The sequence below is a fragment of the Chroicocephalus ridibundus genome, chromosome 8, assembly GCF_963924245.1.
Source record: "Chroicocephalus ridibundus chromosome 8, bChrRid1.1, whole genome shotgun sequence".
NCBI lineage: Eukaryota > Metazoa > Chordata > Aves > Charadriiformes > Laridae > Chroicocephalus > Chroicocephalus ridibundus.
Window position 1 is genome coordinate 17992053 of NC_086291.1, and position 27436 is coordinate 18019488.

The window sequence follows — 27436 nt, forward strand, 5'->3', positions numbered from 1 at the left end:
GTGATATTCACAAAATGGTTAAGTGTTTTTGGAAAACAGTTTATTTGGGAATTACATATTATTTTCAATTTTCCAAAATACATCTTACTAGATCCCTACAAAAGAAATCTAAATAAGTACAACAATATGAAATTAAGTTTGTTGCAACAGTTATTAAATATTTACTTCCACTAATATATACATACAAAATGCCACACAATGAGCTCGTTTACCCTTGGAATGTGTGCTGCGTTCCAGCAGTTATGCTCCATCGCCATATCCTCCAGTTCCACAACATGAAGACTCAATATTAACACTTTGTACATCCTTTATTATAGGCAAAAATCAAAAGTTTGTAGTTGTTGGTTTGGGTTTGTTTTTTTGTTTTTTTTTTTAATAGAAATTAAAAGTAACCCTCTGCAATTTCACAGCTGTGGTAGTTTGTCTACTGGGGTATCAAACTTGAAGTCTGCTGGGAAGAGATCTGGAGCTCGAGGATAGATCAGCCTGTACGATTGTCTAATCGTAACATCAGCCACACCAGCAATATCACCAATTTCTAAGACAAAAAGCAGACAAGTGATTAGTTTTTACTTTTGCCATTTGTATTGAAGAAACCAGCAAGCATAATTTATCAAGAAGTGCTGTACGCTTAGGTTAATTTGTAACTCTCCCAAAAGCCTGGAAAAAAATACTTCTGTGACTAATATTTTACATATAAGTCTCTTCTCACATACGATAATTCAACTTACGCTATCAATCATGGAATAACAGCAGTTTCAAATTGACAGAGGGCCAAGAGTGCAAAAGTCATTAAAATCATCTACTGCAAAGTCTACGCGTGCCCAGCAACATTCTAATAAATCATCATCAACATCAGGATCTTCAGTTTTGCGCTTTCATTAAATCTAAGCAAAACCAGCAGAAAACTTAAGCATAGGCAAAGAGGAATACCTTCAGCTACGCATGAAGTTAAGAGGCACAGAGCAAACTACTGGTTAACAAGCAAAGGAAACATTTGTTTGAGATGCACAGAAACTTAAATTTATCCAAGATTTAACCAAGTTTGGAATTTCAACCTTGAAGTGCATGAAAGCCTTCAGCATTGTCCGAGGACACCGAAGAAGTATGGAGTCATGTCTGTAACCACGGCAGGCAGCTGTATTTTTTAAACGATCACTCTTAAGAGACATAATCCGCTAGCTCAAGGTGAGCAAGGATGAAGGCCCAGGAAACTGCCAACATGATAAAAGCTCCAGGGACAGAATAAGCAGTGATCAATGCAGAACAAAGCATTATAACCTGACAGATAAAGGCTATTCTTTACCTAAAAGCAGATCTCTACTAAGAAATTTTTACATTTTTAACATTTCTGATCTAAACTGGACTAGACACATCAGTGGATGTTCCACAGCCAGCTACCAGCACTTGGATCCATTTGTTGCACCAAGTTCTAACCACCGCAGCCTAAGGTCCCTTCCTTCCCCCATGCGCAGCCCGTACATGGGCCTGATTCTCTTTGAGCCCCGGAGGCCGATCCATGCTGCTCTGAAGGCCAACAACAGCCCAGAACTCTCCACCGGCTTCCTAAGGGCTACCCTTCCAGAAGAGAGTAATGCCAAAGGTGATCCACGGCCAAGCCCAGGTAAAGTTAAAATTATGCTCATTTGAATGCACTGCTCTATTGCATTCAAGAATCCAACTCCTAGTGCCCAAAGAAAGTGAACTCAGTTTAGATTGAGCATAACCAATTACCCAATTTTCAATGGGGGGAGTGGGACATCCCGGTTTGGTCCTTGCTGTACGCAATTAGAATGGCAGCTTATCACCACCTGCACAGACTTCATCCAAGTTTTGCAGTAATATTGAATTCTCTTTCAAGCAGCAAGAGATAAGGAGAAAAAAAAGAAAAGTGAATTTTTACCTTTTTGTGTCCTTTTCTCTGCAGAAGCTTGTGATGCCATATAAATAGCTGCAGCTGCGACAGAGATAGGGCTTCTCCCAGGAACCAAATCTAATTCCACAGCTTTACGGGCAATATGTGTTGCTGCCATTTGCACTTGTTTGGGAAGACCCAGATTGGAACAGAATCTTGACATGAAGTCTCCAGTTGTAATCAGATCAACACTGGTTTCAAGAGCTTTCAAAATAAGCTTAAAACACCGGCCTATTTCCTTCTTTGAAATCCTGGACACTGCACATATTTCTAAACAAGAAGTTAAAATTAAACTTTAGGCTTGACAGCATTCGCTCCCCCAAAATAATCCAATTTGATTCTCAATATATTAAGACCCACAAAAAAGGCCAATGTCATGAAGGCCACCATCACTAAATAAGCTTTGCACATCTGTGAAACTTCCAAATAGTTTCAGTCAGTCTACGTTCTTCATAAGGAAAAAAATACACCCATCTTGCTCAGTAAGGGAAATTTTGCACTCAATGCCAAAAAAAGCTGTATCCCTGTCAGGGAAAAGCTGCACATATTTACTACAGAAACGTTGGTTCAAATTCACTTACAATAGTCCCCATCATCCTCTGATCTAAGCAATATCTTTTAATTTTCACCAACGCTCAGAATGACTTTCAAATGCCCTTTTTTTTTTAAAATGCATTATCACCAGAGATCCCATGCCTGAGAACCTACTCACTTCACGAATATAACAGATTTCCAGACTCCCTCCTACCCTCCCGCCAAGGGTGAGCTGTAGCTGAGAACAACCAATTCCGCAAAGTCCAGGAATGAGAAAACCAACCTCCTGCAGTAAGAGTAACTAGACCTTTACTTCACAGCAAAATTGAATCTGTATCACTGAAAACTTACCTTTAAATGTTCTTGGAACACCCTCTTGCCTACAGGCTATGTAGAGACAAGCAGAAGCAATAGCATCATTACTCCTTCCCTTCAGGCTCTTTTGCTCATACACTTGCTTGAATAAATTATTTGTTCGATCCTTCAAAGCAAGAAGACTAAATTTAATTAACTCTAGGCCATTTAATTAGCAGCAATATCAAAAATTCATGTGCTCATTATATTATGCTAACTAAGTCAATGCCAGAACAATTTAAGGAAGGGAGACATGAACTTACAACTATATTTCTAGGGAGGTTGATTCTGTCTGCCATGTTCGTAATTTCTTTAAAAGCATTCATCATTGCACGATCAGAGCTGCTCATAGTTCTGCGATTTTGGTACTTTGAATTCCCAAATTCATCAAAACTTGCTGCACCTGTGCCCTAAGAAGAAAAATTTTTATTGTCAATAAAACACAAGCAACTTCCTCATTTCAAGAGCAAGCACGTCCCAGCAAAATACATCTTAATCAAGGCATTCAGTTTGAACTTGAACAGTTGTGCAAATAAACATCACCAAAGCAAATCACACAATCGAGTGTTGTTCCAAACATCAGGTTCTATACTTTGCACAAGTCTCAAATCATGAATTGATTTCCAAGGACCACAGATTACACAGGGATTTTTCTTTCCTGACGTAACAATAGTCTAAAGAATAAAATGAATAATATGTAGCTGATGCGTGTGTCTCAATACTTCAGTCACCAAAGCTGAGGTCCAAGATTAGATTTTATGCAACCCATATGTCACTTGAGCTGCATCTGCGCTGTGGCAGACCGGCGAGTCAGAAAGACAAAGTTTTATGGCCAACTGGAGACAGTTGTTACAATAACTCAGCTATGAAAACGAAGACATGGGGGCAAAGAGGACATCCAAACCAATGACCTATTCAAAACCAATTTGATACTGTGCCTGGCTAGCAGTTGTAAGCCTTAATTGTAGCAAAATGTAAAAATCCATATATTTTGCCATCACAGGAAAACCATGAACCTCTTAAAAGAAAAGCCTGATGTCTAAAGAGAGGAGCTACCAGCTCAATCTGGCAACTTCACAACATGCACTTTTTTTTGGTACCTTACAACTGATAGTACATATTGCATACTTCTATTAAACATGCAATCAATTTTGTCCAACTACGAGGGTCTAAAATGTTTAAGGTCTTCAATTAGCCATCAGCCTGAAACATGCCTTTAACAAATAATGCCATGTCAGATTAGTAATAGCTGATGACAACATGGCCTGTAAGTTCAGAAGAGCAATGTCTGTAATTTATATTGCCTGCTTATGTGCTTTCTGTTGCAGTGTGAGGGACCATGAGTTCTCACAAGTGGAAAATGCTTCTTCACAACAATTCCATATCACGAGTAGAAACCTGGATTCCCTGAATCAGCAAGCATTTATTCCTTGCTGGCACCTTCAAACAATTTAGCTGGGCAGGGACGTCCAACTTCCACTGCAGACAGATTTGGTCATTTAAACAAGCTGCTGTGGCTGCTGCAGACAGACTACTACACTGTTCTGTTTTGCCAAAAACAGTAAGCATAAAGCGATCCTGATCTATGACTGACTGCTAAACCTGGCTGTTCATATCCAGCACTTGCACACAAGTTGAAGACTCGGGAATATATGAGGATGCCCACGTGGTACAAAGTGGGACCAGGATATAGTAGACAAAGGGCAGACCACACCCTGGCACCACCTTATTCCTCTGAGCTGCCCAGATGGAGTCAGAGCTCATTTCTTCTTTCCTGATCCACGTTCTTCGGAATTGCCCTTCTATTTTAAAACAGCCTCTGATTTTATAATCTCCCCCTGGTACACATCCACATTTAATACATGTTCTTTGTCTGACGCTAATAACGCTCACTCTTGACCATTCATGTACACTGTTCCACTTCCCTACATCCAAGGATTCCAGTAACACGCCATTTCTGACTAGCTCAGTGGATACCTCTACTGTCGAGACCCGTGTCTGGGACGCACACACGCTTTGGGACTGCTGTGGAGATCGAGGAGCCAGCACAGAAGCCTCCTCGCAAGCTTCCCTAGCCCCTTGAACAGGCCCCTCTATGACAGATGCTAGCTTCCAAGACTGTTCTTGGTTTTTTTCTACTCCTTCAAACATCCTTTCAGATGAAAAAAACACCCAGAAATGATCCTGGCACCAACACAGCAGAGGGCTGCTCCAAAGGCAACCCTACTTCCTTGACTGGATGAACTACCAACTACCCAAAGGTTCTCAGGTAAGGTTTAAAGGCCAACAAAGAGCAAGAATCAAGCACAACAAACTTTAGGCCACAAACAGCATTACAAATGTATCTGCAACACTAGACCTTCCTTTCGGAAATGACGGAACAACTTTCCTTGGCCTAAAATATACATAAGCCTCAGGTCAAAAGGCTCCTTTCCTGGCCATCACTCTTAACCCTGTTCCCTGCAAGACATTACAACATTAATGCGCGTTATGGCCTCCTACGCTAGCGCTATGCACAAATGCTTACAGGAACTGCATGTGCTCAAAATCTTGTAGCTGCCAGAAGGGTGATCACAGACAAAGGCTATCAACCCTCACAGAAGCACCCAGTCCCTGTCTATGCAGGCTTCACGCCAGATAGTCCTTTACCATGAAACACTGCTCTGTCCTGGGGACATCAAATATTCCCCTTCACCGCGGAGATTTTCCCTGGCTCAGTATATGGCACCTAAAAAATTTAAATTTTTTTTGTAATGGTTCTCCTTCATCTCTTATTTTTTACTTTCTTGCTGGTACTCACAGTTACCTTTTCCTTTTAATGTTTGCTTATGTCTGATTATTATATGCTTACTATATTGAAATTACCAACAGGCAAGTACTGTTAGCCAAAGGATTTTACCCTGTCGGTATGAGCACTCCCCCAAAGCCATACCCAATATACAGCTCACAACTATAAAAGAGCTGGAAAAGACTCTTCCTTCTCAACCGCTTAAATAAACCATAGCAATTTAAATGCACCATCTACTTTCCTTCTGGAGCTTTCAGTCAAGGGACAAAGCTTTGTTGGCTTCAGCTCTTGACAATCACATTAGGTGTCCCTTTCCTTTCATGGAACAAACAGAAGCCATACAGTTTTAACTGAAATCAGACTTTAAGAATTGTGTGTTTTACTGTTGTGGCCTTTAAGAGACATCTACTCATATCTTTACCATCTTGGCAAGAAAGGTGCCCATCAAAGTCAGGAGTTCCACCTGTTTGGCTTTCGAACAGAGCAGAAGACTCATGGATACAATCCTGGAAAGAGCCTCAAAGATCACTAGAGTGAGAAAACAGAGTCCAGTAAACAGGGGTAATCTCTGAAGGGGCTCAACAGAGGTTACGTTTACAGTGCTGGCAGCCAACAGCTTTGTACGCCAGTATATCCCCTTTAATAGCAGAAAGTAGAAGCATCACCAACATCATCCACATCATTGACCTGAGGTTATCCACAGCGCTAAGGAATGCCCCTAGATCCAGCAGTCTTCTTGCCCAGTACAACCAGCTCGTTATACAGTCTGATGGATCCTTTCTTCTTTTTCAGTCATCAGCCCTTGATATCTTGCCACTGCTTATCAAAATAGCGCTTCTAGATCCAGCCCATGCAGTCTGGCAACAGCCAGCTTCCTTCCAGAGGCATCTGATCAAAGGATAGGAATTCTATACCAACAGATTGCATCAGTTTCTTGTTCGACCAATCTAAATTGTAGTCGCAGTCACTACAAAAAGGAATAGATTAACTACAAAGTGCGACAAAAGACAACTTTTCCCACAAGATAAGTAGCAAAACTTAAAAGTTTTCCTTTACATTCACAGAATCTAGAAGCTGCTTGTTCAGTTATTTTTCTTGAATTTTACACAAGGATTTTAGAAATAACTACAATACTCTGGCAATCAAGTCACAACTAATGCCAGACTTCACCACACCTCCAATTCATCTGCATTGTCATGAGATCCACTACAGCACACGGTATCTACTTTCAGAGATCACAGTTCTGTGCCAATAACCTAAAGATCTGCCTGAAGAATGCAAACCGATTCCACCGCAGCCAACTACACTATTCACCCTCCTCTTCACAGACAAATTAATCTTTCTTCCAATGCAAGCTGTTGGTACCTCAGACAGATGGTTCCGTGAAGTACTAAAACCAATTAGGAACTAATCCCTTTGCATGGGCAAAGCAGCCTCTGTTTGCTGCTAGCAGATACAGACCACATACTCCCAGCAGAACGGAGTCCTAAAGCAGCACCTCCTGGTTTCAAAGAGGAAAGAGTGACAAACCATTCTGTGAAGCAGAACTGGGCCCCTTCCTTCATTATTTCACGGCAACGGACAGTCACCAGAACTTTACTGTTGCAACCAGCAAGCGGTTCAGACTCCACTTCCACCTACATTCCCAGGAATTTACAACAGATCTCTAATATGATGTGCCATGAGAATTTTCAATGTCCTTCTCTTCTGGATTTTTCACATCACAGGTGGTGTTTTGGATTTTTTTGGTGGGGAGGGGTGGCTCTTTTGGTGGAGGAGGAGGGAGTGGCTAAAGATTCTATTATCTACAGCTCTACCTCAAGCAGAAAGGAATACCTCTGTTCCGTGTTCCATGCAAAAGGCTAAAGCAATCTCTGGCACACATATCTGGGGTCCACTCCAAGCCATTCTAGGAATTGTTATTAACTGAGAAAATACAATCTTATCCTGCTTCATTCTCTGGAATTCACGAAGGCTGTTCTGTACGCTGTCGGATACTACTTATCTTCCCCATGACTACACCAATTTCACCCTTGTTCAACCACTGTGCACATCTAGGTCAATCCTCATCCCAGCCTACTGCTGGCAGTGACTTCAGAAGATTGCTTGAGAAATGTACTTCCTTGGTTTAGTTATTTTTGCTGCAAAATTCATGCCCTTTCTGCACTGATAGGAAGTGTCTTCAGCATCTTCTGATAGAAGCCATTCTCTTCCTTCCAAATGACTGAGGAAAAACGCAGCTCCTGATACAGAGTTCACATCAATAAGCTGACATCCCAGAGCCCCTGCTCACTGGCAAGACAAACACAGGAACTCTTGTCCAGAACACATCCGGGTTCATCAAACAGATTCCCAACTTCCTGTAGAAAATAATGTGTCTCTTCTGTGATTCCTCCCCATGCAAATAAAATATCCACAGTAGGACAGACTGTCCCCTCTGCATTCTCCAATGCGATCCCAGCCGTTGCAGTACTTGGACATTTTTGTTCACAGTTCTCATAAGTTAAATCAAGCCACACTGACAGTCACGCCTATTCCGGGATGTTCTGGTTAACAGAAAAACTGTTTCATTAGATGAACGTCCATCTCTGAAAATTTTTAGATTTCATTGAAAAATAAACTTTTCACAGATATTTCTTTACATCTTTAAAGAGAGGCTGAGGCTGCTATCCCTTTTATTCTAAAATGAGGATCCGAACCTCCAGAGAGAAGAGGGTTAGCAGCACAAGTCACTATTCACTTGGATACAAATTCTATCTTTAGCTGAAATATCTTTTGTCTTTTCTAAAAAGACAAAGGTTCTAAAAGAGCTCAGGTGGTCATCCTACCTAGTGAATCAAACTGAGTTCCCAGTAGCAAATGCTGTATTTACAGAGTCCCAAAACAAGACAACAGCGTGAACCTGGACCAAACAGGCCATTTCTCCATCTGTCTGTAAAGGTGTATTTCTGATTTTTATCACAGCTAATGAAATCAGTGACAGAAATCCAAGCCCTGAGAACTACGATCTTTCTGGACCTATACAGGTGATGTTAAAACTCCAGTGACTTCTACAGCACTGCTTCACTGAGCTACATGGCAATGCCAATTTTTTTAATGGACCAGTGCAGAAATTTGTTTGCCTGAACAAATTCCAAAAGCCACCATAAGGCATCCTAAAATCTGGTGGGCAGCAATGCTTGGCGTTGTCCAAAGCACAAGCATCTACTTGAAGCCTTCTGTTCAAAGGATTGTCCTTTTCACCACGGGAGCTTCAAGATTAGCTGTCCATATCAGTATTTATTAGTTGTCTTCATCTCTCTGAAGAATTCTTGGTAGACATAAGTATGGTGCACACTCCCCTATATGTATCCATACATATTTAGGTATGTCTACTTCTTCATCCTAGCAACATCACTGGAACAAAAACTTCTGAGAAATCCTGGTGTGTATGTACCAAAACACACAAAGCAGCAATACATTTTTTAATAGTTAGTTATCAGCAACGGGACCACCTTTCATGAAACATTCAAAGAATCCACAAAAATCAATTTGGATCTTGCAGCAGAAAACCTAACACAAAGCACAACAATGAAAACTTACCTGGGTCACTACTTCATTAAAGGGAGTGCATTTGTGCAATTAATCTTGCTTGCTCTCTCGTGGGAAACAGCAGGATATGGCTGTACCACTATATTTCAACTCAAATATACAATGAATACTTTCTCACACACCATGAAAGAGTTCTACTTTTAGTGCTTGAACCTTAACTGGAAGAACATGTACAACGTGTGTAGATCTCTGGGTCCCCAATATGAATCTGATACAGATTTTATTACAAACAATGATAGTCAAGTTGGGCAGTACTAGCTATTGAGACCTCAAAACTAAGTATCTGTTATTTCAGAATCATCTTAAATACAAATGCTAAGTCAAAGTGTTTCTTTAAAGATTGCAACATCAGCTTTTCTATTTATAGCAGCATACCAAAGAGCAGCAATTAACCCCAGAGCACTGCAAACTTCTCTTTTGTTGAAGAGGTCAGTCCTTTCCTGCTACCCCCAAGAAAGAGCCACATTTTACACACCACTGAAATGTAAGACTTCAGTTTAGACAAAATCTCTTTGTAAATACATTCTCTGAATAGTTTCCCAATGGACATACAAATACGTACTTGACATTAAAATGCTCAAACGTCATAAAATTTAGTACTTTAAGTGTTACCTTGCCAATCATTGTACTCAAGTCGCCATCACTCAACAAAGGATTCTGGGTATCCCCGACTCGAGATGGATCTTTTGTTGCTTTGTCATTGCTGAAAGTTCTCCACTCTGACCCTACGTCTATGACCCGGTCACCTGAATTTACAGAAAGCAATAATTGTAACATTTTGAAATATTTCACGAAGTTATACATGTGAGCTCTTCATTATAAAAAGGTAGTCTGTTGGCATTCCCAAATAGAACAGTAATTTGCAGGACAATGTACTAAAACGTTTGGGGATGTACAAGTTCAGTTAAAGGCAATGGGGAAAAAATGGGGGGGGGATATGCAACTAGAGCTGCACAGAAACCATAACTAACTAGATAAATGCATCCGGAACACAAAGAGTTACAGTTATCCTTTAAGAGTATCATGGGATCTTCAATACATAAAAAGAATCAAGACCTTGATTTCAAGCTGGAGGTCTCGGCTGCCTATGGATGTTCTCAGTGCTTAGGCAAATGAGTATGTTATTGTAACTTAACAAGTTCTCTCACATTTGCCACGCGTTCAAAGTGCACATGTGAATTATCTATCATGCACAATCTCATTAAGCTGTAATAAATCACTTCTGTGCATGAACTCCAGGTCCTTGGTACTCTGAAATATGCCACCTTCTAACCCGCCATAATGACACTTGGCACCTCAATTCTTGTTCTTGAAGGAAGGTCTGACCCTGTCCAACTCCATTTCATTTATGATGCTTGACAGTTATCAACACACAATACATACCCACAACTATTTCTTCTTAAACTCAACCTACCCTGTTATACCTGGAACAGTTTAAATACAGATTCAGAGTAAGCAGAAAAAGCACTAAACCCACATTGTCTGAATGAAACTGCTTTCCTTGCATTCTTCTGTTCATCTCACATTCATCTAAACCTTTTCTACAGCAACTTTTCAGATTGAGAAATAACTCTAACCAAGGTTCTGATACAGGCAAAAGTCCTACAGTAATCACAATGATACAATCTTTAAAAAAAGAAAAACACACCCCAAACAAATGAAAAAAAAAAAAATCAAAACGCCACCACACAACCACACCCCCTGCTGTTGGCAATGCAGTTTGTTCTCTTCACAGATCTGGTAAAAGCTGCATCTCAAAGGTGTTGCCCACAGAGCAATACTACAGAATTTTTAAGAATACACATACAGAAACGCACAAAATGAACACCCTTCTTGCTGTTTTTGCAGTAAAGCAGATTACAGCTCTATGCAGGATATCAGAAGAAACTTCAATATAACTGCCACCAGGCTTTGCTAAACTCGAGGAAAAATTCACTACCTTTATCTGTGTTTAAGTATGTTGTGAAAGAAATGTCTGCAAAGAGTAAGTAGCTTTGACTGCAAGAAAAATTTCCGGTATGGAATTCTTAGTATGAAACCACAGAGGTTGATTTAACCTGCTGAGAACATAAGCAGACAGACAAAAGCAATCTCCAAACAACAGTAATACAAGATATGAAGCTGAAGAAAATACAGGAGCAATGGACAGAGTGATACAACTGCAAAATTATTTGGGGGAGGGGGGTCTATTCTCAATTAGGAACTTCATTCTTAACATAAATTTATGCAAGGAATATTCTTGAAATTGAAAGCTGTAAATGAACCACAAGAAATCATCACAACCAGAAAGAATAAATTTAGGTTACAGGTTTTCTCACCAATATTTGCCAGACATGCTCACAGCTATGCTCCACCTTTATTTACTGCTATAATGAAAAGTGGGGGGAATCAAAAACTAGAAGGTTAAGAACATAGCAGAGTAAAAGGCGGCACAGATCCATTCTTTCTGATAGAAAGGTCTTCCCCCCCCCGCCCCCCAAGCTTAAATTAGCCGACAGCGTGCTCCTCTAGCTCCTGGACTCTCTGTAAATATTTGATTCAGTAATGCTCCTTCTATGGCCTAGCAGTAACTCTACTTTAAGACAACCCCCCAATACTGTTTACAGCATCTAAAAAAAGCAAAATGTACTTAAAATTCTGGCATGGTATAAATAGAACACTGAGTACAGGGCAATGATGTAATATTTTTTCCACACAAGAGGGAATGACCTAAATGACTCACTCAGGGATCTGCCTCTTGTGAGTTATGAGCCATTCCTGCTCTAACAAAAAAGTGTTATATCACTGCCTGCTTTGGCAAACATAGTACAAACAGAGGACTGAGACTACTATTTCAGAGTGAGAAAAGATTAAGTCGAACAAATCACCGAATATAAAGCATTTGTGTAATTAAGATGCAGTATGCAAATACCTTTGCCAAAAAATCTGCTATTGCAGGAAAAGGCTTATCTGTGTACTCTCAGTGTCTTATTTGAAATATAGGAAGTGCATTCTACCTTTCAAAAGGCTTCTACAAAAGTGCGACACAAGCTAGAAATATTAATGAAAATGGAAAAAATATGCCAAAAGATCTCCATAGATGGAAAATATACTCAGCTACAAGCAACTAATTATCCCATTCTACACACACAAAAAATAAAGTGTGGCATTTATTATTTTTAACTCTCCAGAACACAAAAAACACTTTGGAACTGTGATGTTAAGTACAGATGCAATTAAGCTCCACCCTAAGCAATCAAAACAAAACCTTAAAATACTGAAGTCAGTCTTGCAAAAAGTAGTGTACAGAATCAGCCGTACTTGAAGACTGGTTCTGAGTCAATATTTCAAGTCCTAAACTGAAGTTGCTGGTCATACACTACTGGTTGGCTTTCCTGAAGCACCTGGAAAACAGGTCTGATAGTCATACATCAGAGTAAAAATAAACTCCCAATAAGTACCTTATAAAATAGTTTCTGCTTTCTCACATCATTATTGTATTGGGTTTGGTAATGGTATCGAGCTGCGGTAAGTATGGGAGTGGCTGCATATTCCCTTCACTACTTCCTTTTGATGCAGTCCTTTTGAACAAAAATAAACTTCACTAGATATGGTTACATTAGACACTCCTTGATTTAATTTTCAAACGGATGAGTTCATCTCCTCAGCTTTCTCCTCTGATGTACATACAGAAAACACAGTTTATAGGACCACATCTCTGTACAACTCATCTCCCATCTGATGTCCTGAACCATCCTTCTGAGCGTATTGAGTGTTTCTCCATTGCCCCATTTCATTTCATAAACCATTCTTTCAGAATTCCGTTACTCTTTAAAATACAGTCTAACAGACTAACACACAGGCTCTAGTGGAAATACACACCGCAAACTTCACCGACTCCGGTTACCCACCATCTGAAAAGCTCATTTAGTAAAATGCAGAACTGTTATTCAGAACGGAAAACCTCAGACCAAGGCTACTTTTTTTCACAACTGCCAAAGGGAAAGAGCATGCGCTACAGAAATGCAAGAGTAAACTCAGGTCAGTACCAAAAACTAAAATATCATTTTGAACAGTTTCTAAAAGTTACCCTAGAAGTTACACATCAGAAATTATCTATGTTTACTCCCCTCCTAAAAATTGAAAGTGCTTTCTCAAAGGAAAATATTTTCACTTGACAAGCCCTGAATTTGCAATTACATATTTATAGAGAAAAAGTATCAGCTATTTTGATGTTGCACTCCACTTGCAATAATTCATAATACACATATATTTTATTCTTTTTGCATTTTGTATTATCTATTATATGAAGACAATATAGCTGCAAATTTAAGATGTTTAATCAAAACAAGGAATAGGATGACATCGAAGCCTCAAGTAATGTTATCTTCCATATCCAGTCTTGAAATGGTTGAGAAGGTATTTTCTTAAGCCTTTTTCAGAGTAGCTCTAATATCAGCTGTACATCGTATCAAGCTCTACATACTATTAACTAATATTTTGATCTGAAAATGAATATGGTGATTAAAGTTTATTTGCACTTTAAAGCACCAAAATACCTATTGTTTCTGCAGAACATTTCATTCTTACAGTTAGTTAAGGAATCTGCTGCCATCTAGTGAGCACATATATTATACTTTTAGTTAAAAGCATTTTACAATGCCAAATTTAAAAAAAATAAATATATAGAATTGTAATTAATTTCAGTCATGTCCTTATTATCCAGAGTAATGAGGTGCTGAGAAAAACTACAATGAAAATCCCAGGTAGCTGACTACAAGGTGAGGAGAATTGCGAAAACGTAACTGCACAGAGCCGTGCTGAACCGAGCCTTCTGTTTCCCGGGCTAACAGTCTCAGCTCTCAGCCTCTCCTCGTACAGAAGACGCTCCTGTCCCTAAATCGCTTTTGCAACCTTCTGCTAGACTTGCTCCAGCAACTCTCCATCTTTCTTGTACTGAGGAGCCCAGAGTTAGACTCCAGTACTCCAGATATCTACTCTGTTAAAGGAGAAGCTGCTGCCAGAGCATTCATACACCATTCTGGTGTGTCCCTCTTGGAGGCATACAGCCCGGGCTGTTCTTGATGTTATACCTTTCAATTAATTATTTTATAAAATCTGATGCCTGGGACTCTGCTGTGGGAAACCTAGGGTTGAGCCTGAATAAGGAGGAAGCAGGCCTGAGAGTAAGTGTGTGTGTGTGTGAGCCTCACCATGAACAGTGTGTGAATGCTCAGGCAGCAGCTTCTCCTTTAACATACTCCATGTTCTATTATCAGCTAACGCACTGCCCCATACAGTAGTACTCAACTTCATAGCTTCCAAATAATAAAGTCAATTTTTTTTTCCAGTCTTCAGCTTCAGCACTTCTATTTAAGACCAGATGTATCCAATGTTACGAAAGAATAAACTCTCAGGTAAAAATAAACCTACAATTTTAGTGTCACAGCTTTTTCTACAACATTTCCAGCCTTTTGTAAGATAGCAATATTCTTTGCAAAAAAAGTTGTCTTGTTTTCAATAAACTGTAACCACCACAACTGTATCATCACCAACAGCAACACCAGCCTATTCACAAGACTCAGCTGAAATCACAAACCGAACCAAATCAGGCTTTGAGAAAAAAAAAAAAAAAAGAAACACAAACACAAAAAAAACCCCACACAACAAAATGCAGAGAATACTTCCACTAGTTTCCAGACATCAACAGCATCATACCAGTACCTATCGGCAACTATGGACTGAAACAGTATAGCACTGCAGGCAAATGACTGTCACAGGAACAAAGGCTGAGCAGGTCCTGCATATCAAAATGATAACAGATTTAACGGGATTTCCAGGCTTCCTAAGCCTGGACTTGTAATAATTTTGGAGGAAGCAAATGAGAGTAGAAATGTTAAACAATCTGGTGGACAAGTCTGGTCAGCTGAAGTTAGCCCTCCCCAGGACTTGTGGCCTTTAAAAGGCAAACAGTTGAAGCATTTGCAAAGGATGCTCCAAACTACAGAATCTCAACGAAAAATGTTGTGCCTGATCTACACTGTATCACAAAAATCAGAGGCTTTGAACTCTCCTTCCATCAAAGGAGTTTAGATAATTTCCAGCCCTTATTTGCCCTAAATCACTTTGCCAATCTGATAAGGAAGCAAGTAAAAAACATTCCCTAAATAGGATGATTCAAAATGTTACCGTTATTCCACTAGATAAACCTAGTGCTTAAACTAATAGAAGCATTCTTCATAGTGGCCCTCAAACACCTTTGGTTCCCAGACTAGAACCCACTAACTAGAAAATCTCCACAAACAACATGCTAAAAGTGGTGCTTATTAAAAAGCCTGACAAAAAATGCCAACTTTTTGACATCTAAAGTCGAAGTTTCTACTGTTACAAGTGTTGTGGCTGAAACAGATAGAACCTTGTCTTTAAAGCTGATACGGGTTAGACTTAAAACACAGACTATTTGAAATGCTGACTGAAAAAGGCTAGTAAATTACTTTTTTCATATTACAAATTCCCAGTGAAAATCAAGCATCTGTGAATGCTCATGCAAAAGTCAACTATTCAGAATTTCTTTAAGTTTCAGTATCCTTTATAATTAGCTTTCCTGTGGATGCAAAGAGTTTTACTTGCAAGGACTAACTTTTGTCAGCCACTTTTTAGTCCTCTGGACACGCAGTGTGCAAGCAGTAACCAGATATAAGGTGCTAATACTCTTCCACATCTGAAGATTTTCACCTATTTAAGTAATACTTTAAAATGAGATTTTTAAGTGTTGACAACATTCACAGAAAGAAGTAACCATGAACATACACCCAAAGATGAAAAGATATTTCACTATTCAGAGGCATAAAGACACTGGAAGAGACGTAACAGCGTAACTGCCCTCTAGTGGATTCCAGTCAGAAGTACTTAAGCACCTCCACTTAACGAGGTATTACCAACAGCTGGGGGGATGAAACGCCAAACCCATGTTTCTTTGGTTTTCAGAAAACAGGCATCTGTGTACAGATGCAACCAATCTTATCCCTAATGACAGGCATCCTGAGTAATGGGCTGGCCAGCAGAGAGGCAACTGCGAAACCCCTTCCTCCTCATTTGTTATAGTATAGAGAAAAAAAAGTATCTGTGGTACGCTTAAATCTTACCTATTCTTCATACAATACCTGAATTTAAGATGCACCATTTAAACCTCAAACTTTTCAGAAGCATTAGCCAACTGGATATTCTGACAGAGTTTCATAACAGCCTTACTGCTGACCACAAGCTATTGAACATTCTTCCCCAAGATTCTTTAACTGAACACTCAGGTATACACAGAACATTGCATAAACATCTGAATGTAGGTCATAATCTGACTCAAAGCTTTAACAACTTGATACGTGTCCAAGGATTCTCATCAGCTGAAGGCAGTTTTCTGCCTTTTTATTTAAGAAGCCTATCCAAAATGACTTCACACAAGAGCACTCTTCTTCTCTAAGCCACACCTGCCCACTGAAGCAGACAGAGCTAACTAGTTAGAGAAAAATCACTTACTAAATGCTGAAAATAAACTCCTCACTGCTGCAACTCCTGCACACTAAGACAACATTTAATGAAACGATACAGAAGTTTAAGGGAAGTCTTAGATCAGAAAGGTATTCCTACCTAGCTGAGATGCTACATGGCTGTACGTGCCACTAGACTCACTCGCCTTTGAAATTCAGCTCACCACTTTGCTACATATCAAGAAAATTCAGTGCTTTGTATTCCACTTCAATTCTGCTTTCTTCAGCCCTTTCTGGAATACCAGCTGACTTCCAGCCTTTTTTACTGCGTAAAAGGTAGTAAGCAAAATATTTACCTGTCAAGAAAGAGGATTTACTAGCCTTGTGTTCTTGAACAAAACACCTCTCCCCCCGCTAAGTCTGTCTGAAGAATGAGATATAGTCAACATTTTAAACGAACACAGAACTAACTACTTCTCCAAACTTTAAGAACTCTGTTGGTGAATTCTCAAGCCGGTACCCGAATATTTACCGTCCTATATATCCCAGAACAATCTCAGCAAAGTATGTATAATAAAACACAAGACTTAAAACAGCAAATAAACATAGACGGAGACTTGTAAAGTTTCAGATTCATGTCAATCGACATTAGTATCAAAATTCCATGGATAATTGCAACTTAGGTCTCCAACTGCCTTTCATCCAAAAGGCAATTCGCAGGAGGAAGAGTTAACAAGTTGGAAAGTTACCATGAAAAGATGGAGCACAAACTAATCCGGGAGAGGTAACCCCAAGAAGGCAAATGAAAGTTTTTCATAAACTGAAGGTATATTTTGAAGCAATAACAAAACAGCCACCAGCTTCAGTTACACTGACATGACAAGATTTCATTGTTTTAATACTGCACAGCAAAGCAGCACAGTTTATTTAGAACAAGTGAAAAATGCTGTGCAAAGAAAAAGCAGCATTTAACTTAAAATTTTAATCTTGAGATACTAAGAACAACGTCTATGAGTACAAAACAACTTTGATTAAAAATCTTTCTCGAAAAGCCCTTCAAAAAGCAGTATTTCCAATATACAGTGCTGCCTAAGGCATGGAATTCAGCTGTTAAAAGAGATCAGCTCCTTCTCTGAGCCTCCTGGTCCCATAACTTTTCCCCTTGCTTCATCTTTTCAGCTATAGACCTGATAAATACAACTTCAGTCATAATACTAATAATACTGATTTCATCTCATATTCCCAGAAAATTGAATACAAAACATGAAAATTATCTATGCAACAGCTGGCGATAAAGGCGGGGCACAGGCGGCAGAGTGACTTTGACCTGACCGCAGGCTGCCGAGTGCTGTGCCGGTGCCGTGGCCTGTGGGGGGGCAGCCGCTGGCGCCGGTGTCGATACGGCCGGAGCCGGCGGGGGGGCAGCCGATGTGGGCCTGGCCAATGTCGGGGCCTGGGGGGGGAGCGGGGGGGCAGCCGATGCCGCTCGGGCTGGTATCGGGGCCGGTGGCTTTGTTTGTGTCTGTGCTGTGGCTTGGGCAGTAATCCGAGTTGTTTGGGTTCCTGCTGTAGCTTCCAGTGGGAGGGTTGTCTGAATTCCTACTGCAGCATTCGGTGGCAAGGTTGCCTGAATTTCTGCTGTGGCTTTTGGAGGCGGGGCTGTCTGAGTTTCTGCTGTGGCTTTTAACGGCAGGATTGTCTGAATTTCTGCTATCTCTCACTTTGGCCGTGAGGTTTGAGTAGCAGTATCACATGTCACATAATACTCACTCCTGCACTGATATTTAACAATAAATCACCCCTGCAACACATTCAGGAAAACCGACAACAGAATGACGTACAAATGAAAGTAACATTCACTCTCTAGACAGCCCAAAAGTTTTTCATCCCCCAATTCTGTTGCTGTCACTTTGGCATCATCATCCAAGGGCAAAGTAAACTTTCCCCAGGTAAAACCAAGAGTGTAATTAGTAAAAGAATCCATCCCAAAAGTGTAATTAGTAAAAGACTCCATCATGAGGTGCCCAAGATGCAGGTAGAAGCATTACCCAAGCAATTTTTTTTATACATCTGAAGGCAAATCCACACCAACAGAGCATGCTTAGACCACCGCATCCAAACACAAAGAAGAAATAAACCATGCAATATATTCAACCAGTTAAACCCCACTGCATTGATTAACTTCATACAAAGCTCTCTAAGGACACGATACAAGATTTCACGTAAGAACGACATGATGTGAACTGTCTGTTCTCCCTGAACAAGCTGGAATTCAAACTATTCAGGCAATCTGTCAGAGCTCTGTTCATGCCCCATGTTGGGCATCAATAAATCTGTCGTGGTTTTGGACAAATTGGCCAATGGCCAGCAACAGATGCTCCCCCCAACCTCTCATATACGGAGAAGAGGAGGAGAGATAGAGAGATTTAAGAGTTTCGAAGAAACTATACAACTTTAATGAAATATTAATAATATAATATAAAGGAAATAATGAAATAGACACAGTATATACAAAACCATATTAAGCTCCCAGGGTGACGTCACCAGCAGCCACTGGGGAAGTCCCAGACTGGACTCAGCGACGGGTGGGAACTGGATTCCACAGACGGAGTCAGGAACACACGGATCAGGATCAAAGGCAGATGAACAGGCAGGGTACTCCCTGGACACTGGCCATTGAAGAATGAGCATTGACCCTTTGATCCCTCAACTTTTATACTGAGCATGGGGCAGATGGGATGGAATCCCCCTGCTGGTCAATTTTTGGGTCACTTGTCCTGTCCGCTCCTCCCTGAAGGTGGGACCCCTCTACGCTTTTCCGCTTCCAACCCTCCAAGGGCCAAATAACAAAATTAGCTGACCTTGGTTGTTACAGCAGTAAGTATAAGCAAGAGCCTCTCTGCATAGCATTCCTTGGCACAAACTGTCTTATCACTCTGAACGAACCTTTTTATACACAGCATGCTGTTAATTTCAGAGAATTAGAAGAGGCCTAGCTAAGAAACAAAATTACTGAACAGAAAATTGGTTCTGTTTTACTTCAAACCAGGACAAACAAACTCACATTTTCCCCACAAATGTGAAGCTTTAGTACTTTGCCATAGCAAGCAAGAAAAACACTGAGTGGAAATATACTTAGTTTAGTCAAAGACTCTGCTCTGACTTCAACCAAAGTGTACTAAAAACAATAAATTAAAAAAAAAAAATAAAAATCAGTGAAGTCACTATGTGATGATATCACTATGTACTTTACAACAGTAAAATATATGCACAAATTCAGCATTTACTATTCTGCTCCACATACACCAAAATCACAGTATTTAAAAATAAACCTGTAACACTTCTTTGGCTATAGAGTATATTGAGTCTTTTGGGGTTTTAACTGTTCTAATCAATCCCCTTCAGTGATAAAGATCTCACTAACTTTCAGTCCACCTCAAAATATATTCTGAGTGGGCCCTATTCGCAGCTACACATCATGACCTATGTAAGCTTTGAAACCCAAATGCATGACTTTTCTATGTAAGAACAGGCAATGAAATCACTACTTTCTTAACGGGAACACGTATCATGGAATCTGCACCAAATACATAAAAGTTTTCTCATTTGGAAACAAAATTTTGTCTTCGCTCCTTTAAAACATCCCTACTTCGCACGCACCCCCAGAAAACAGCCATCAAGAATTGTATCTGGTTTTGTCTTCCTCTAAATTTCTTATCAGAAGAGAAAATGCTGAATGTTCACACTTCTGTTTGGTCGTGCACTCTCCAATTATTTATCTTCATCTGATTTAATTAGTTTACTAAACTAGCTGCTAGATACTCTAGCTAATGAATTGGACATATGCAGGTAAACTAACATGCTGAAGGAAGGCATGACAGAATGAGAACAATCAGCACAACAAAAGTAAATGTTAAAGCCTTTTAGTGATAAATCCATAGAAAGGCCTACTTAAAAAACACTGCATGCTTAAAGAAAAAAAACTTTTTACTCTACCAGTAATGTTGGCTGCAAAGAGGGCTAAGACCATTTTAAACATATTTTTAAAATTAAATTCAGCAAAAGTTTGAACTAATATTCTCATGATTCTGCTCATCAAAAATGCTGACAATGCAAACTAAAGAAATCTCTAATGCTATTGATTCAGAAGAGACCAGAGAGTAAATTTCTAAAGCAAGAATACCTTGTGACTGGAGCAAGAATACCTTGTGACTGGTTAACAGACGGTACATGAAGTGAGATTTCTGATAAACTCCCCAAGTTTGTAAAAATGAAACAGATCAAGCAAACCCTTTTCCTCTTCTTCTAACACCAGCACTATCTTAAAAGTTATGAACTGATCAAGATGGGCTTTTCGAAACTTTGGTTCAACTTCTATGGCAGCCATGCAAAAAGCTAAACATGGACCAAACTATTTTTAAGCAATAACTTAGAAGCCTGTTACCATATTTCAATAGGAAATACTGATATGGACATTTGAATTTTTAACCAGCAAATCTGTGGGAATTCATTTATCTTTATCAGAATTCATGCAGTTTAAACCACTTCTTTTTTTAACAAAGAAACAATCCTGCCCCAGCCTTTTAAATGGTTTCATAATTTTCAAGGTAACTGGTACTCAGTTTAAATATTTTTATGTTTACTTTAATAAGCTATGTGAAAGTTTGCTTTTTGCAGAAACAAAAGACACATATTTTAGTCGCATGGCTAAATTAGTACTACTTTTGCTGCAACTTATTAAACCTTTAGCTTTACGCTAACAGCTGTATGAAAATTTTTAATTCAGTGCAAGACGAGAGCCAAAACAAAATCACCACAGTCTAGGAGAGACATACATAAAACCATCTGAGATATTTAGCACCACTGAATGAATCATCTGAACACACACCCTCAAAACAGAGGATTTTCTTTTAGGTCATAGCATGTGTAAAAAATGTAATAGAAATAAATGAGGTTTAAAGAAAGATCATAACAGGAGCATGAAGTGTCCCATGCAAAAGGAATGAAGACAATAAGGTGCACAGTAAGACGCTCATCCTAGAAAAGATAAATAAAAATGAATATGCAGCATGTTCTATGACACGATTCCCTCTCACTCATTCAAACAAAGACAAAAAAGGCCTAAAAGGCCTTTCATTTTAAATATTCAATTATACTTAGAAATATAGTTTAGCCTGTGGAAGTTGCTGCCACACGAACAGAGTAAAAGAGCTCAGAAAAATTCTAGAGGAAAAACTGGATATTTACTTTGGGTAGTATTAAAAGCCTTAGAAGAAGTAATTAACAAAAACAGGTGCTGGCAAGGATATAAAGATAATTCCCCCAGGGCAGAAGATAACCTCTAACTAATGGGAAACTGAGATTTATTTCTGTTTTGTAAGCAAGTTATTTGACAAAGAGCTTTTATTACATTTCTTATACTTTCCTGACTGAAACAACAGTCATGATTAAAGACAGGATACTGGACTAGACAGCAAAATATTCTAAATCAATATTAAAACATATTTTAAATTACAACATATTTTAAATTTTTAATCTAAAGAGAGCTTGGTTCTTTTCATAATGCAAGAAGTTACCAGAAGATGAACTATTACAAACAGTAATCTTTTAGCCAACAGAATACCATAAAAGAAAACATTTAGGCATCAAGAAAAAACCTTTTAACACTCGAATTATCATATAAGTCTACGTGCACAGTCTAAGTTACATGCTAATTGATAAAAATATGAATAGCTACTTACCAACTACTAGCCCACACTCAGAACAAATCATATCACCAGCTCTATAATCCTCTACTAAAATGGAATCTGGATGATTTGGGCAAGTCACTCTCGGAAGTACATCCAAACTAAGAAAAAAAATAAGTTAAAAGTATTAATTACTTTTAATCAAGCAGGCTGCATATACGAAAGTATTAAGAGTTCCTTGCTGAAAAGAACAATTTAATAATACAGAATTTACAGTGATTTGAATGATACAATATTAACCTAAACACTGGAACTTCACCTTTTAGTTAAATGCTGTAACACTACCGTTGACAATCGAGACTTCAGGTCATCTTAAATCCCAAAATTTTTGTGATATATCTTACAAGATACACCAAAACCACTTCAAATTAAAACATCAAAAATCTAAACAACAGACTTGACTAAGTGTAGTCTAACTCAGAATCTACCACTAAATGAATTTCCCAAAAAAGTTAGTGGTGATTGCGTCATTCCAGATGAGTATTCTCATTCATTCTAATCAGACCAATATTACTAACCAGGTCCTTAATTCAGGAATTAGTGTATACACAACATGTATTTTTAGGAAATAGCTGATTCTACCACTGTTCTATTATTTTCAAGTATTTGAAGAAAAAGTCCCCTTTGTAATTAAACAACTCATTAATTGTGAGATCTTAACAAAAAACAATCAGCTCATGAAGGGGATTATGTGGCAACTGCTTCTGAAAAGAGGGATCTGTCTCTTTCACACCCATGCATCTTCAAGAGTTATAGCAGATATAAAAAACTTCCTAAAAAGCACTAGCACTATTTAACACAACTGACTAGAACAATAGCCAACTGCTTCTAACCAAACATTTTTAAATTTAATACCTCACTCAAGCTACTAGTGACTGTTCATTAATTCTGTTAAAACCCGCCATTTCAAAATTAGAATAATAAATATTTACAATTGGAGTCTGTATAGTCATCAAAGCCATTTTGCTCAAGCTAAAAAGCAGAGGGTATGGAGGGTGATTACAAAAAATTTGTCACGAGTACCCACAAACTTAAATCTGATTGTGCCAAAAAATAACTACTAATCCTTTCAATTGTAGAAAATATCCTATTAAAGTTTAAATTAATCTGAGTTCCCTCCTTCACACTAGTCCATTACTTCAGCCTAATCTATACATTCCATCTGAATTTTTATGTCTTAGGTACTTCTGATAAGTCGAAAGCACTGTCCTGGTTTTGGCTGGAACAGAGTTATTTTTTCTTCCTAGTAGCCGGTACAGTGCTGCTTTGGATTTAGGATGAGAATAATGTTATACTGATATTTTAGTTGTTGCTAAGCACTGTTTACACTAACTCAAGGACTTTTCAGCTTCTCATACTGCCCTGCCAGTGGGGAGGCTGGGGCCATACAAGCAGCTAGGAGGGGACACAGCCAGAACAGCTAACCCAAACTGGCCAAAGGGATATTCCACACCATATGACGTCATGCTCAACATAAAAATTAGGGGGAAAGCTGGGGAGGGGCAGGCCACTGCACAGGGCCAGGCTGGGCATCAGTCAGTTGCTAGCAAGCAATTGTTTTTCATTTGCATCACTTGTCTTTCTTGGGGTTTATTTCTCTCTGTTATTTTCCTTTTCATTACAAATTATTATTATTATTTTATTTCAATTATGAAACTGTTTTTATCTCAAACCATGAGTCTTCTCACTTTTACTCTTCTGATTCGCTTATCCTCCGCATGCCACTGGGGGACAGCGGGGGGGGGGGGGGGGGGGCGGGAAGGTGGGGGGGAGGAAGTGAGAAAGCAGGTGTGTGGTGCTCAGTTGCCAGCTGGGTTTAAACCACCACAAGCACAAAAACGAAACAACAAAAAACCCCCAAACATTTTAATTCAGTGACTGTTCAAAAATAACTAAGACTTGAAGACAAAACTGAAAATCAACATCACTATTAATATTAAAGCCTCCAGAAAGAACATGTACACACAAGATTTTGAGGTGTAAGCTATGTTCAAAATACTACATAAAAGCTCTTTAAACTACTTTCCGAGAAGTAGTGAGAAACTATTCCCAGCCAGTAGTTTCATATGACAAAACAAAACTGTTGACAAAGCGTGTGCAATCATCTGATGTTTGGCATTACGCAAAAGGCTAGCGACACACTAAGCAAAAGAAAAAAATAAAATCCAGAAGCCTAAAAGAATACTAACAGTGTCTTGTTTCAGATTCTACCTTCACGAAACACTGTAAAAAATTAGACTTCCTATCCTAATTTTAACTCATTTATCTAGACATATATAGCCTACTCATATAACATACAGGTTCAATATACCAAGTAACCCATACTCAAGGAAAATGCATGCCACATGTGTCAAGGTCCGTCTCAGCAAATAGCTCCTGAGTTGCACTAAGACGAGTAGGAAGCACTCCCTGTATCCTAGGACAGGTTTAGCAGGAGTAACAGAGTCACTGCACAGCCCGCTCCATGGGCTTCATTCCTGACTTGAAAGAAAACCTGGATAACGCTCCAGGGAAAGACACCAATTCGGAGCCCGAGAGCCGTTTGGCCACCGACTGGTGCCGGTACAGATTTAGGGTGGGAGCCTCAGAGTTGTTTGCAGGACCCGATAAGCCAGGTAGGGAGAAGCCACCCCGGCTCGGAGGCGGTGCCGAGCCCGGCGACACCGGGGAAGGCGCTCCATACCCGCCCGACGGCCTTAGGGCACCCGACGCCCCGGACCGAGGGCAGCCCTCCCTCCGCGGGAGCCGCGCTCGGCGGCACGAAGGTAGGACACTGCCGAGGGAAGAGCTCGGCCCTACAGGGAGAAGGGCTCGATCACAGACGCCGGTGACACCAAGCTCTGGCTAACAAGGAGCCCCGGAATCCAGTCACAAATGGCCACCAAGTGCCCTAAAACGTTCGCTTCCTCCCAGTGCGCTACCGGTTAATAACGACACGAAGCAGCAAAGCGGGGAGCTCAGCCCCCCGCGGCGCTCCCGACCTCCGGCCCCTCAGAGGCCGCTCGGCCCGGCCCACACGGAGAAGCCTAGGGAGGCCCGTCCCGCCGCGGCCCTCCCTAGCCTCCTGCCACCCCGGGAGCCGCGCACAGGCCGACATGGGAAACCAGAGAGCGGCCACGGGCGCCGCGAACCGAGACAGCCGCGCCGAGCCGGGGGACAGCGGGGCCGGGCAAGGGCAGCGCGACGGCCACAGGTTCCTCCCCGGCCGGCAGCAGGGGCAATCGCCGGCCATTTTCTCTCCTGCGCCACGGGCAGGGAGAGATGGCGGAGCCCCTCCCGCCTCCCCCCTCGCGGCCTTCCTCCGGGCGCCCCGGCCGGCCTCCCGTACCGGCTGGTGGACGCCATCTTCCCTCCTCGTGCCGCAGCGCCGCCGCGCAGTCAGAGGGCGTCCCGACGTTCCCTCTTTTTATAGAGCGGCAGCGCCGGGCGGGGCCAGCCGGGAACGCGCGCGGTACGGGTCGCGCGGAGGGACAAACGAGCGCGAGGCCGCCAGGCCCCGCCCTTCCCGCGGGGCTGTTTGTTCGTGGCGTCCCGGCGCTGCCGGGGCCGAGCCCGCCGCTGTGTCAGCGCAGGGACCCAGGCCCACGGGCAGGGCTCGGCCACCCCAGGGAATGGCGAGGGCAGGGGCGAGCGGGGAGCCAGCCTGGGAGCCACCCGGCAGTCAAGGCGGCGCAGGGACCAACATCCCGCTCTAACGAGCCAACCGATGCCGAGCACCTCGGGCTCAGACAGGGCCTGTCACCTCAAATGCGGCACGGTGGGAGGCTGCGCTGCAGCCTTCCCCTTTGGGCAAGCTGCGGCCCAAAGCCCAGGCAGGGGCACGGCTGCGCAGAAGCCCCCTGCCAGCCTGCATGCCACTGTGCTGTCACCGCAGTGCCACCCCTGCCCCTGGGACACCCCTCCGGTTCCCCTGTTTCTGCACAAACTCCACAGAAAACGAGCTTAAGCAAAACTTCTGGAGTTTGCGCAGAAGCTTCTGAGGCACAACATGTTCACGGCTCCCAGAGCCAAGCTGAGACCAATTCCCAGAAAGGGGAAGAAAGCCAAGTTTAGTTCCCCCTTATTGGCACCATCTGCGCCAGCCCTTCAGGTTCACCACTCAGCTGATGCCACCATGAGAAAAACCCAGCCCTTCTGCAGGACCGGTGGGTGTCGGGCAGCCCATCTGTGTCTCATGGAAGCCCTTGGCAAACAGGCCATGCAGAGACACTCAGCCTGATTCAGGCAGACACCACCAGACGTGCCTGCTGGTCCCTGTGGGTTCCCCATGTCACCCTACACGTAACATGATCAGATCCACTTCTGTCTCCCCCCCAACACCCGCCTGGCCAGCAAATGTCAGGCCAAGGAGAAGGAGAAATCCACAAAAACTGATGCCAAACCAAAGCCCTCCAGCACTGGACTCCAGTCCAGACTCTAATTCCCCAAGAGGTTATCCATATGCAAAATGAGTCTGTGTATTGAGCAGCAACAACAGGTTTTCAAGCCCAAGTTGTAAAACAGTGGAAGAACACCCTACTCCTTTGGCATGAGCTTCTCCTCACTGATAATGTGAGGGATGAATGGAGCAGGAATGTCTACAGGTTTTGGAAAGTGCCATTACTTCAAGGCATTAAAGGCATCCAGACTGACATCTCTGAACAGTTGGAAACTGGCTATCTATTAATCAGATACAAAGAGCTATTCACACCACTGAAGACCATGTCTCCACTATGTATGAGTATTTTTCAATTTGCTAGCTCAAAGAAGGAAATACAGCAGGGTTGAAAAGTTCTCTTCATATTTGCTAATATTGAGTCAAATTCATTATCACACAAGTTCTAAACACTTTCTTGCTGACTGAAATGCTGTGTGCTGGTTGAAAATGAGCTAATTTGAATTTGCCAACATACTCCTTACACTTAAAAAAATATATCTACCTTTTGGAATAAAAGGAAGCTGAACTATTAGAAGATACAGATGCTAAGATAGAAATTTAAAGCTTCTCTTTTTCCACTTGTAATGACCTCTTTCACAAATGCTCAATAAACCCAAAAGATGAAAT

General features: G+C 41.0%; 1 protein-coding gene across 1 annotated transcript; it reads right to left on the reverse strand.

The window, feature by feature from the left end:
- Positions 1–23: 23 nt before the first annotated feature.
- On the reverse strand, positions 24–25828 carry GTF2B (general transcription factor IIB). Its single transcript, XM_063344888.1, has 7 exons — positions 25721–25828; positions 22387–22493; positions 9795–9928; positions 3067–3213; positions 2801–2930; positions 1904–2185; positions 24–538 (listed from the first exon to the last, which is right to left on the reverse strand). The coding sequence occupies exons 1-7, from the start codon at positions 25735–25737 to the stop codon at positions 405–407; spliced, it is 951 nt and encodes a 316-aa protein (XP_063200958.1). The 5' UTR covers positions 25738–25828; the 3' UTR covers positions 24–404.
- Between the last annotated feature and the right edge of the window lie 1608 nt (positions 25829–27436).